The following is a 14,035-nucleotide window of genomic DNA, read 5'->3' on the forward strand; positions in this document are numbered from 1 at the left end:
TAAATAAGTGAATTGACTGTCAAGTAAGTTTTATTAATTTTCATGCAATTTAATTTCAAATAATGGTTATTAGGATTGCAACATTAATCACACATTGAGGTCTTTTCCCACAATGTCATAGAAAACTTGTGATCCAAAAGACCAGTTTGCCTGCCTGTTAGGGAAGTATGTATACAACTAGCATTGCTTTGCTATTTGCCATAAATATATACCTATTTCTCCTTCCTTTTATATGATTCCTTCTTAGTAACCTTCAGTCCTTGTTGCAAATTATTTAGACAGTATCCTTAGCCTCTTTTGCCTTCATGACTGTATCACCATTCTGTAATCCTATTGCCCATCCAGTTAAACTCACACTCTAAATAAAATAAACAACAATCATAAACAATTATAATTTTAATTAAAATGAAAATTGTGGCCTGAATAACTTTGTAAATTTTCTTACAGCTGACTTGCCACACGTTAATGTGGTCGTATTGAATAATCTTGTCTTGCACTATAGTTTCTGGGCTTACATTCATAGGTGTACCAATGGCTATTTAACTGGATAATTTAGAACATTTAAAGTAAACTTTACATAGTTTTACATAGTTGCAACAAACATCTTAACTGATTATTGCTTCTTTTGATTTCTTTATATTAAGGATCATGGAAAAAATATTTAAAATCATCTTTTGATTATTTCCTTGGGCATAATACACAATGTTGGATCCAGCCATCTGCCACTGTAAAGTGCTGACATTCACTGATCTCCCCCATTTTCTTTTTTCCTGGCATTCATTTCTGATCCTAGGAAATATGATTTCCAGAGTCCCAGGACTCTCCTGTAATAATAGCTTTGTGGGCTGGGAGCTGTAGTGCAGAAGTAGAAAGAAACAAAATAGTCATTGCTACCTCTTCTGTCAGCAGCACTCCACTGATGGAAGAAGGAAACAATTTCACCTCTTCCCCACTGCACAGCCTTCTTACCCACATAACTCTTACTCCGCATGGGTCTCATAACCCCAGGAATCAACTTTCCTGTTGTCACAAATGGCTGTTTGAGAGTGGAGACAGCAGGAAAGATCTGTGATCAACAGCACTTTCTGCTGACAGATTGCTGGATCTAACCCATTTTGCATTTCTGCATACTGAAAAAAATCCACATTTCTTGTGTAGTCCTTGCACTGGATTGATCCCAGTGGGTAACATCAAGCAAGCTGCTAGCAAGTGATGCTTGCAATCATGGATTGCCACTCCCTTCTCACTGCAGCCGCTTAATCTGCATGTCTTTTCCATTACTTTTCTAGGAGTCAAAGGAAAATCTAGGGGAGAACATAATAATAATAATATTTGTGCTTATAAACAACTTTTATATACATTAGTGTTCCACCTCGAGCAGTGAACAAAGCCAGGGTTATTATTATCCCCACAGTGCAGCTGGAGAGCTGAGGCTGAGAGGAGTGGCTTACCCTGTCAGACTATCAAACATGACATACCCAAGGCCACCAACTGAGCTCATGGCAGTAGTAGGAGTTAAACCACCAGAGTGCTAATTTGCAGCCCAGCCACCTAACCACTGTGCTACAGAAGTGGAGAAAAACTGCCTGTGTTGTCCTGATTAGACATGAGCACAAAACAGAAAAAACTTGAAACGAAAGGTTCACGTTTTGCTCCTTTCTCCAAGGTCGGGGACAGAGGGTGGCGCTCGGGGGAGATCTATCGCCCCGTCACCCTTTGGTGTGCGGGGTTCCCCAAGGGCGATACTCTCCCCGATGTTATTTAACATCTATATGCGCCCCCTCGCCCAGTTGGTGCGGAGGTTTGGGCTGGGTTGTCATCAATACGCGGATGACACCCAACTTTTTCTGTTGATGGACGGCCGGCCAGACACGGCCCCAGACAATCTGGCCAGAGCTTTGGAGGCTGTGATGGCATGGTTGAAACAGAGCAGGCTGAAATTGAACCCAGTGAAGACGGAGGTTCTGCAGCTGGAACGGGGGCTGCCAGATGTTGGGATCCAGCTCCCTGCCCTGGATGGGACACCACTGGCAACTTTGCCAGTGGTAAAGAGTCTGGGTGTGCTCCTGGATGCCTCCCTATTGATGGAGGCCCAGGTCACGGCGGTTGCCAAGTCTGCATTTTTCCATCTTCGTCAGATCAGGCAACTTGCCCCCTACCTGACGCCCCAGGACCTGGCTACAGTGATCCATGCAACGGTCACCTCCAGGCTAGATTACTGTAACTCACTCTACGCTGGGCTACCCCTGGGCCTGATCCGGAAACTACAACTGGTCCAGAATGCGGCGGCACGGGTCCTGACTGGTATACCTTACCAGTCACACATCACACCTGTCCTGCACCAGCTGCACTGGCTTCCGGTTGAATTCCGAATCAGGTTCAAAGTGTTGGTTCTTACCTTTAAAGCCCTGAGTGGGTTGGGACCGGCATATCTTCGGGACCGCCTCTCCCTGTACGTTTCCCGGAGATCGCTCCGATCAGCGAATAAATATTTACTTGTGGTCCCCGGCCCTAAGGAAGCCCGCCTCGCTTCAACCAGGGCCAGGGCCTTTTCAGTCCTGGCCCCAGCCTAGTGGAACGCTCTGTCAATGGAAACCCGGGCCCAGCGGGACATATTATCGTTCCGCTGGGCCTGTAAGACAGAGCTGTTCCGCCAGGCGTTTGGTGATTGAAGGGGGCGGTGCCATGTCAGCCTCCCACCTTTGGGGTGGGGAAGGTTCTCCCCACCACTGCACCTTGTTAATTTGTTTTATTATTTGTATATTGATTTTAGTTTTTGTTTTTATCGATTTTAACTGTTCACCGCCCAGAGCCCCTGGGGATGGGCGGTATATAAATAGAATAAAATAAATAAATAAATAAATAAATGTTTCACGAATCACAAACCATGAATTTTCACGAATTTGACCTGTTTCACAAAATGATTCATTAGTTTTGTGATTCGTCAGAACCCGGGGCATTTCAATGCCCCCCTTCAACCAGAGATACCAGAGAAACTGAATACAAACAAAGAATAAATAAGGGAGGCCTCAGTCAAGCTAGGCCACAGAGCCAGGCACAGGCCTGAAGATGGGGGGGGGGGCTGGGTTGGAACTTGGAGCAGAAAAGGTACCCTCTCCCTAAAGACCTTCCCAGCAAGCTCCCAAATCCACTATCCCTCTCTTCCAAAAAAGCCAAATGCTTCCCAAAATCTCTCCACTCCACTCTTCCTAAAAGCTCCCAAATTCACTCTCCCAGTTCCAGCAACAATTCCTCCTTCTCCCTCTGTCTACTGGAACTGAACCACGAGGCAGAGCTGTGCCTTAAATAAGAAATGCTCACATAGAGCAGAACAGGAGCTCTCTGGTAGTTGGCAGACAGACCTGGCCATCAGGGTTTGGAGGGAAGAGATTGGTGTTCCCATGGCTACAGAAGGCCCATCTCCTCAGTTGACTAATCTCCTGCCCCTTGCTGTATAGCACAAGCTGGGAGATCTCCAGTTGGCAGGGAGAGCTGCCTGTCACGATTTTGAGGAATAAGATTGGGGTTTCCAGAGCAACGAAAGTCTGCAGACTTTCCTGGCCTCTGTTGCCTGGGGAATCAATAGATTGGCGCCAGCCTGTCTGGCGTTACGAAAAAACCATGAATCTTACAAATCGGCCAAAAAAGTCGTGGATTTCATGAAAAACAGGGCCCCACGAATCACGTTTTCACAAAACACGAAACGGCCCGATTCATCACAAAATTTGAGTCGTATTTCGATTCGTGCCAATGTCTAGTTCTGACACTTTGTTATATAACTGATGTTCCAGTTCATATATCTAATCATGTTCTAAGATTAACATTGGATGCTTTGATCAGTTTATTATTAAAAAGCTTTAAAAAGAACCTTAGAAGTAAATATTGACATACATGCAACAGTTAACATTCAATTGAGTAAATGTTTACAAAAAGATGAAAAGCAGCTAAGTATTTCCACTGCATATTACTTAAAGGAAGTAGGAAATGTATGCAGTACCACTGTGCTGAGAGACTGTGTCTGGAATTAACATGGGAGTTAACAGATTAATATCTAGGTAAAGGTACATATTCCCCAGTTGCACAGTTTTACTTTTTTCCGCTTTTATTATCTTTAGAGTAGTGCTCTATTTATTTCATGAATACAGAAGTTTTAATTAGCTATGACACATTCCAAAGACAAAAGAAAGGATTAATTCACTCTAACAAACTTGTTAGTCACTGTTTATGCCAAGAGGATTGTTAACCTACAGAGATTGGCATGCCTTTCTTTTGCTTTGTTTGTGAATTGAGAGCTTTGTACTGACCTGCCATGTCCGCTTGTAGTTTTGAATGATACTTTTGAAGCAAACCTTTACTCTGTATAACAGATAATATTCTCTGAGGAGATGTGTCTTTGCTTAACTTAAATATATATATATATATATATACACACAACATTTGAGCAGTTTTGCTAGAATCCACTTCCTTAATATGGCATGTTTAATGCCTGATTCAAATGTAATCAGCTGTGTGCTTGAAAGCACAGTTGTGACACATGTACGTATATCATTTGATTTCTCTACCCTTGATTAATGTATAGTTAATAAATGGCAGCAAAATTTATGAATGGACTTCACTGAAAAAGCATTCTGTTTGAAGTGATGGACTGGCCCCTGGCAGCCCATTCACACATCTAAGCCATTATTTGATGTTGCCATTGTCAAGTGATTGTCCATGGGGCAAGCTGCTTGTGTGCATAGTTCTCCACATGTTGCTGGTTGATTTCCAGCATGAGGCTGTAAATGATACATGAGAGAGAGAGAGCTGTTGGAATGGTTTGGTAAAAATAGCTGGAGCCACTCTTATACAAATGGTTTGGCACATGATCTAGCATGGATGTGGGATTCCTCACGCCTGACTGTGTGCATGAGAACATACATTGTTCTCATTTTTAAACAGAGTGGAGAGTAAATGTTAATAATGAGTTTTTAAGGTGCTCAAGGTAGGGATTGAAGTGATGAGGTGGAGAAGCCCAGGGATACCATCTAGTGTCTAAGATGCTTTTCTGAGTGGTGTGTAGAGTCATGGGTCACCAGTTGGTCGTCAGAGTTTCTAATTACTGTGAATCTCCAGCATTATAGTGGAATGACATCTGTGACTTTTTCTGTAAAGTAGCTCATCTTTCACCTTTTGCAAAAGGGAGTTTAAAGTTCTGTCCACCCTAATTCTGGTACAATTTGCTTTGTTCACCAATCACTCTGATCCTCCTGGCAGGGGATAAGACCCGAAGAACAAAACTGCTAGTGGCTGTGTAGATAAAAAGACAGCAAATTCGCCTTTTAAGATTCTGGGGGAACAGTCTATAAAAAAGTGAAGATGGGGATAAAAGTATAGCATCTTTAACCTGCAAATCTATTGTACCTTTGAAAATCTTGTAGTGAGGGGAAAAACAGTCTGGTGTTACAAAGATTAATAATTATATACCATAAGACTGTGAAAAGAGGTCAGTCTTTTGAGACTGACCAAATGGCTTGACAAGAAAATAGACCACATTATTCATAATTGGGAAACTGATGAACCCATTTCCTCAAAATGCCTTAGTGTTGTTTTACTCGGATATTAGGTGTCACAATATATTATTTATTCCCCTACCAGAGCTGCTTTTTAGACTTGGTGAAGAGGATGGGGTCAAGAGCAGTACGCCAAAGAAGAATGTGAAAGGAATATCAGCTCAGACATTACAGAAGGTACCCTAATCTGTAAGATATTGAGCCCAGCAAGTTAAATCTCAATTTCAGTATAAGGGATCATATGTTAAAAGACAGAACTGATGAATGTAAGCCATGTGTTCTTTTTTTAATTACTTCCCATAATTCAAAAAAAAAAAGTCTGCCAAAATTGTGTCAGAAATCAATGCACATAGAAAATATATATATATAAATATATATATATATATATCTTTTGCTGGGCCAAAGAAAATTTTAAAATGTGCTTAAAGAGAATAAAAGAACTCTAGAAATAATCTAAATGTAAAATGAAATGTATGTTTATTTTCTTCAGTTTTAGTGTGTTGTTTTTTGTGAACTTCGATTTGGCTTATATGATTTAGAAAAAATACAAGCCTCGTATCTTTTTCTGCTGGCAGACCTAATAATTAATTCAAGATGCGATTGTATACATTAATATGTAGCATCACAGCAAGTTTAACAATCTCATCAGTGTCACACCTGTGCAGTATGCTTATGATAATGCCAAACTTTATACCATGAGAGAATTACTATTGTGGTATGTAAAATAAATGAGAATAAGCAGTAGGAGTAAGCATTACTTAAGAACCTTGGGCTTACTTCTGAGTAGACTCCAAAGGATTGCCTCCTCAGTGATTTACTGTTCTGATCTTGCTTCCTCGCAGTCAGCTTTCCTTGGGATCAGTTAATTCTAATCGAATCTCCAGTGGTCAGTCAGAAGCCATGCTTGGCAAAAGGCCTACCTGGCCCCACCCACTTCCTAAAAATATTTGGTGGGCACCAGGAAAGGTTTTGATGGGCGCAGAGGTGCCCATGGATACCACGCTGGGGACACCTGGCTTATGGTCACTGTTCCGCGGTTGCCTATCTCCAAATCAATGACTCATGCAGAAAGATGCAGTTGAACTCCTCTGAGGACAGGAAATTCTTACCCATGCACAGTCTAAACATAAACTTTGCAACTGTCTGTGTATAGTATGTTTTAGCTAGCTCAAGTCTGGGAAGTTGTGCAGTGGTGAAACAGCAGTTATCATTTTCCACTGTGCAGTTAAGCTATTCAGATTAGTCTACATTTTGAACAAATTATTTCCAGTTTTCTTAAGTAGTTTGGTTTGTTAACAGCTGTTCACCTAAGAGTATGTGCTTTACATTCCCCCCCCCCTTCCCAAATCTACCTTCCCAATTTCTAACTTATTTATCAAGTTTTTGAAATAGAAGTTTTGGACCTACACTGAAATTGGATATACAAGACCATGTAACTTAATAACGCTATAGCTATGTCCATTTATCTTATATTTGTGAATTAGCTTGTAGGAAGTGCGATAATTTACAGCAGATGATTTGATTGCGTATACTTCTAACACTTGCCATATGGTCAGGTAATGAAGGCTGTCATCTCGTTATTACTGAATGACAAACATCATGTTAAAATAATAACACAGAACAGGAAATGCTCACATTCATTTATCTTAAGGTAGAGTGAGTAATTGAAATAATTTGAGAGCTACAGTAGAGGATGTCACACCTATCATCTGTGTTTCAGAGTAATTTTGTTTGCCAGGTATGCTACAGTTCCTGCCTCTATGGATATAAGGTGTTATCATGAGACTTTAGGGTATAAACCTCAAAGATATGCATTGTTTCCTTTCAGCTACTATAAATGATTAGGTCTTCTGCTTAAATAAAGAAGAATCTCTCTTTACAAAACTGAGACAACACATTTCTTAGGAAGACAATAACTGATAGGCAAGGCTGTACATCAGCATGGACACAGGGGAATAGTAACCATGTTGTAAGTATTGACCAGGCTTACGAGAGGTGATGCTTCGCTGTGTTTGGCAAATCTCATTGGTTGGACAGTGGTGGGGAAGTAGCTATAGCTGAGAGCTGTAGTAATTTCTTCCAGAGTGTCTTCTGTTTTCAGTAGCAGAGTAGTAGTATGTTGAGCTCAGTGCTGCTTCTTTCACTATTAAAAGCAGTGATAAGCCACGGCTGCAGAATTACCTGGGGCCTCCAGTTTGCAGCCCATAGGGGGATGGAGAGATGCAGAGCATGGCAGCCACCATTGCCAGGGCCTATCAGGTTGGGGCAATAGGCAGCCTGCATTTCAACTGCCCAGCTGGCCAATCAGAAGCCATGCTTGGCAAAAGGCCTAGCTGGCCCCACCCCACTGGGAGGAAGGTTTGCGGAGCCATGTGCTTCAAGTGCTTGTCTTCTTACCAGCTTCTCATCCAGCCCACCCTCTTTCTAGGGGCTTGTAATGGCTCTTGGGTTTAATCATCTGAGTGCTGTGCTCTTGGCTACTCTATCTCTGTCACAACTTTGGGTAGGGTGGTTTTGGCACTGGACATGGATCCTTTTGGGCAGAAGCAGGGCCATGTGCCCAGTTTCCCCATACTTGGGGATACTCTTAAAGGACCTTGGGAGTGATCAGAAGTGCAGAGGTTTGCACCCATGTGGAATCCCATGGCCTGTCTTCCCGTGGTGCTCCCCTTCAGCAGGCAGGGTGAGGGGGTCATTGGCTGGCAGGCAGGTCAGCTGATGCTTAGATCTGCGCCAAGGCTTTATTAGCTGTAACCAATAAAGTTGTGGCCTATTTTAATTACAACATGTTGCCTGTGATTTCTGTCTCCTTGCCCTCGTCCCTTGCACACCCTTAACACTGGGTCTGCAAATAGCCTAGATAATGGCCTATTTGCATAGAAAATCCAGATTTTCATCACAGTCATATTTAATCCTTTGTTTTATCTAGGCTCATAGCATCATTTCAAAGCCACTAATAAATGATATATAAAAGTTTGAAATAGTAGTCATTTAAATGTGATTAAGGATTTCTAGAGTATATAAGATATGTTTGCAGATAAACCACCTTGATATTCTGTGTTTTTGGTCTTTGCTTCCTAAATTCTAGGCTCTTTTTTACAGTGATAATATAAGTCTTGTTGTTCTGAGACCTTCATGGGCCACATATGAGCCCTTCCTTCATTATGAACATATGCCAAAGTGTTGGTTTGATGGTGAGCAAATCAATGGGACTTATCAAGAGTTTTAAAGATGATCTATCATTTAAGTGCTATTCAGGCAGTTTTCATAAAATCCTACAGTATTTAATAGTCCCTACAATCACCGTATATTGGCCAAATCTGGGAATAACCTGACCATGTAAAAGTATCCCTTTGTTATAGCTGGTAGTTTGGTTACTGTATGCAATTCTTTGGAAAACACATTGAAAAACCTGTTTATAAATATCTGCATCAAATATCTGCATCAAAGTAACAAACTGTAAACATGTATTGAGAAAATTAAGCTCTAAATTGATAAGGTTTGGCTTATATTGTTTAGTTTCATCACTGTGTCACTTTGTCAAGAATTTCTAACTTCTTTTACCATCTGCCCGTTGCTCAACAGATGTATTATTGCAGTTCAAATGCATTCATCTACACTACCTTGAAATTATTTTTCAATTAGGTACTTGAAATAATGCTTGTCCTTGTACTGGATGCACATTTATGCTTATAAAATACATATAACATTAGAACATCAGGGGAAGATCAGCAGTAATTTGAAAGGTTTTTTTTTCTTTTTGGCTATTCTGTTTTAGGTTTCCCAATTGGAAAGAAGGCTAAAAGGATTTGAGAAAGAATCAAGGCAATTGAAGGAAGTTAATAAAGGGTTAATGAAGGATAAAAGTGATCTGGAAGCATCTCTTAAGCAGCACACAGAAGAAGCAAAGACCAGAGAGAGGGAGGTGGAGAAGCTACTGCAAAAGATCAAAGAAATAAAGCAGGACAAAGCAGAGCTTCAGTTAATGATAGATGGGCTAGAGGAAGAGGTCACCTCTCTGAAGAGGCAAGTGGCAGAAGCAAACACACTGAGAAGTGAAAATGACGATCTGCTGAGTCAAGTGAGGCAAATGCAGGCTTCCCTGGACAAAGCAAAGATGGTGGGTACTATGGCCACAGTGGAGGCAACCTGTGGGCCACGTAGATGTAAGAGCGAGAGCTCCAAAGTAAAATGGAAAACAGGGAAGAAAAGGAGCTCAGTGAAACGTCACCAGTCTTTCCTCAATCAGTCCATCAAGGTTATGAGCAGCGTATTTGAGAACTTCAGCAAGGACGGCTGGGAGGATATGAGTGAAAGCAGGTACGGCGCTCATTAACTCAGCTCTGTAGAGGGGACACTGTGCATATGTAAAGCACTAGCAAATAGAGATTGAATTTTAACTACTGTCGATTTGGTATTCAGAAAAAATACTGTCAGAGCCTTTGAAATATCTTGGGAGGTCTTGTTCTGAGTTTATTGACTGAAATTTGCATGCAAAATTAGCCACAACTGCATGAGTATTTGAATAGGTGCCAGGAAACCCAAAAGAAGGCAATGCTTGATTTCTTCCAGTGATGCTATTTTCATGCAGTCATGAGGCTTGAAATTGACAGTTTGGCAGGTTGATTTAATTTGCTGGCCCTTTGCATATTCACCACTGACAGCTAAGGATTCCCAGGCAAGCCTACGAAGTTGGTTTAGTTATCTTGTGACATGCCAACCCAGGAGGAGAAACACTTTCCCCCCTTAATTTAGTTAGATAAATTTTGAATGACCCATTTCGGCTTGCTACCAGATGTCTACAAGCTGTTTAACATCCTTTAAATTAAGGACCATCCACACTAATTATTTCATGTATGTTTTATGTGCAGTCATTGTACTAACTTTAATTGAAAGACTGGTTGAAAATTAGAATGGTAAAAGCAAGTCAAATTGCACAGGCGTGCAGTCACAAAGTCCCCAGAAAACAGAAGTGGCAAGAATAAAACAATACCACTTTCGGAAGTTTCCATAGGCTGTCAAAGCCAATGGTGAAAAGTTACTTAGCTTCCCACTTGTATTTGAAGAACTGAGATTTTTCAAAGCTTGAGTGTAATTTATTATCATATAATAGCTATGCCACCTAAGGACCATCTAATGACTTCTATGATACAGATTGTCGATTTTCAAATGGTGCTTATAAATAAGCAGTCTATTTACAGGAGGTAACGTTGTAATACTACCCTGTGTAACTAATATAGTAACACCAGCCTGGAACATTTCCACATGTCCCATAAACTCATGCAACAAGGGTGTCTTCCTGGCACGATTTCTGATGTCATTGTGCCACAAAAACAGGATCGTGGTGCGATGATGTCAGAAATCGCGCCAGGAAGATGCCCTCGTTGCATGACTTTAGTGCTATGCTGGGATGTGACATCTGATTTATCTTGGCTCTGAAAACACACTTCAAGGATTCAAACCTCTATTTAATAATAGCATCATCCATTATGAATTTTCAAAAGAACTGTATATATGTTTAGATGCTTAGTGAATTGGCTCCATATTTTACTGCTTGCTTTTTATCAATTCTCTGTTTGCTTATTCTTTCACAGTATCTTATATAGAATTTCCACAAAAAGGATGCATCTTTTTAAAATTTCCATGCTGTTTCCGTTGTTCAAACTTACAACTGTTTAATTAAGCATCCTACCAGCATTGGTACTGAAATCCCATTTTCTGAACAGGAAAGTCACTAATGCAAAAAGTCACCATATCTCCCCCCTAACCCTCCGCCATGTAACACAAAGGTAAAGTGTGACCCAACTTGGAACTAATTTTCAGACCAAGATTGCAGTAACTCAGCATGGAACCACATGCTGCTACCAGCTTCTTAGAGAGAGGTCAGATTTGACAGTTCAGAGAAAAGATGCAACAAGGAACCCAAAAGGGACTATATGATTGCATACTTGTTCATGGCTAGTCTTCATCTCCTGGAGTGTATTCTTAGTTGTGCTTTACAGCTGGCTGTGCAGGTAGACACACGTAAGGGGCAAGTAAAACAAATGATGACATAACAGCAAGCCAAAGGTAGCAAACATCTAAGTGTGGCTGGCAACAGTTGCAGCTTGAGGGTGCAGTGCTTGGGGGTGTATGTTTACCAATGTTTAAACAGTATCTTTTATTAGGAATATTATACTGATTTTATACTCCCTAAAAATAACTCTATTCATCTTAGGATACATTCACACGGGAGCTTCATGGGCTCATAGCTAAGTGCTTTGACACATCATTGGAACTGCAGGAAATATTACCTGGTAGGGAAAAATGGTCCTATGGGCCCTGCCAGGTGTTTTATTTTTACAGATAATCTTGGCTTTAATCATGTGAATAAATCACAGGCATCTCCTGCCCCTTGTTAGGGTGTAAATAATATTTGGGTTGGATTGTACCTGGTTTATCTTTGTTTTAGATTGGAAGGGGCACAGAATCACAAGATCAGGGTGTTTCCGTACAAATCAATTTGGTTTTGCTTGATTAAAATATTGTATTTGACACACAGTGAGAGGAAAGAAGCACATAATTCCAAGACTTGCTCACATTATTAACTTTCTCAATAGGGTACAACTATGTGGCTCTGTTTATTTTTGCTACTTTGCCACTTTGTAAGGGAAAAGTGCCATTAAGCCTTAAAATCCTTAAGATCATCGGCCTTTGGTTCAGGCTGTAATTATTTGCAGGTCCAGTTCCGGCCTAGCTAGGGGAAAATGTGTTGGCTTGCTAATTACCACACTTGCAAGCCTCTGCTGTTCTCAAGGGATTCAGCTTTGGTTATCTGGCGTTCTCAGCTCATGATCAGTGGGCTGACATAGAAAAGAAAAGATGGCTGTCTGGTACACTGTAGAACCTCTCTATGCACTAATGCCTTACCATCATGTGTGAGAGAGGATTTGATTCCATGCCCTTCTACCATCAGGAGGTCTAGAGGTGTGTGGCAAGGAAATGGACTCCTCTACTAAGCCTATTGGTAAGAACTTTCCAGCCAAGAAGCCATGTCAGAGATGCAAGTTAGCCAGCTTTTAAGTATTTAGACAGATAGATGTTTAGCGAAGCAACTGAAAGTGTTATTTATTTTGCTTGCCTATTGCCTGACTCCATTCTGCTCTGCAATCACTATCTGCAACCTGTATTCAGTAAACCTAAACCTATTTTATTTAGCCTGTGTCAAGAGTTAACTTGTATGTGGGCGCTCCCTCAGGATAAACCGAGACGCTGAAAATCCTCAGAGGAACAGGAACAGTGCCCTTCCTATCTTCTAGGGGTCTTGGAGTGGCTGTGGGTCAGTGCCCACGAACGAGAGTGGAGGGTTCCGTCTCATACACACCTGTATATAGACCCTGAGGTTCTCCTAACCTACTATCCATGCAGATTTCTAGGATGCCAAGAATATTGATATTGGTGCCATGTGGCCTGCAGGGATAAGATTTGTTAATTCAGTGCTCTCAGGATTCGAACCTAATTCCATTTAAACATATGTTTAGGACAACCAATTAACAAATATTTCAGATTGAAGCATTTAAGGCCAACTTGAATGTTGTCACATTTGAAGAACCCAAGTGGTATGATCTTAAAATGAGCTAGCCACTGTTCTCATATTTATAAATTATTTATTTATTTAAAACATTTGTGTTCCGCCTTTCTGTCCAGCTAGGGCTAGCAAGACAGTGAACAGTTAGAAAGACATTAAAATTGACTTTAAGGTTGTATCTGTAAAACAGAAATTAAAATGCACAGGAAAGCAGATTAGTTAGGGAATGCCAAACAAAACAAAAAATGATGGACCTTTTATATTCTTTATGAGTGGAGTTTTTGATAAATTTGGCAAGAGGAGAGGGTGGATTCCAAAATTCAGCCGTAGGCTTGTGCACTAGCAAGATCTAACCAGCTGAGAAATTAAGGCAAGAATCGATAGAGGTTCTATTTGTATCCAATTCCAGACTGAATCTTCTTTCAAGCTAAGGCCTCTATAGCCTGTCAAAAAGTATACCTTGGTCACTGAAAGTGTAATGCCTAAAATGTGCATGCCTCAGTCTCCAGAAAAAAGATAAATGACTTGCAAGGCTGTTGCCCAATATGCACCTACTCTTCAGGGGTAAAGGAAAACCTTATTCAGTATTTTAGATAGAGCAGCAATGTCTAAGGGTCAGGTGTTGAGTAGTCCAGTCAGGCAAATAATACAGGAAAATTGCATGGAGAAAGATCAGAAGAATCATAGAAGCAGGGTTGGAAGGGACCTCTAGGGTCATCTTGTCCAACCCCCTGTAGAATGCAGGAAATTCTCTTCTTCATTTGCTTGCTGTAAGCAGAAATAATATTAAAAGGATGATAGAAAATGAAATTATATTTTTTTTTACTTTAGATGATTTTTTTTCTAATAAATTTTTGCTTGACTATTATTGGCCATTTGCCATTTGAGGCTTTTCTTTTTTTGCTGTTTGAAATTCATT

The 14,035-nt window shown here is 40.8% G+C and overlaps 1 protein-coding gene across 1 annotated transcript in view; it reads left to right on the top strand.

Annotated features, from left to right (window-relative positions):
• The window catches only part of CNTLN (centlein), a 282,369-nt gene that overhangs the window by 178,066 nt on the left and 90,268 nt on the right, over positions 1–14,035 (top strand). Inside the window, exons 14-15 of the mRNA XM_054986823.1 lie at positions 5,635–5,726; positions 9,328–9,869. Coding sequence (XP_054842798.1) covers positions 5,635–5,726; positions 9,328–9,869 — 634 coding nt within the window. The remainder of the gene's footprint in view (positions 1–5,634; positions 5,727–9,327; positions 9,870–14,035) is intronic.

This window comes from Eublepharis macularius, chromosome 8 (assembly GCF_028583425.1).
Source record: "Eublepharis macularius isolate TG4126 chromosome 8, MPM_Emac_v1.0, whole genome shotgun sequence".
NCBI classification, from domain to species: Eukaryota; Metazoa; Chordata; class Lepidosauria; order Squamata; family Eublepharidae; genus Eublepharis; species Eublepharis macularius.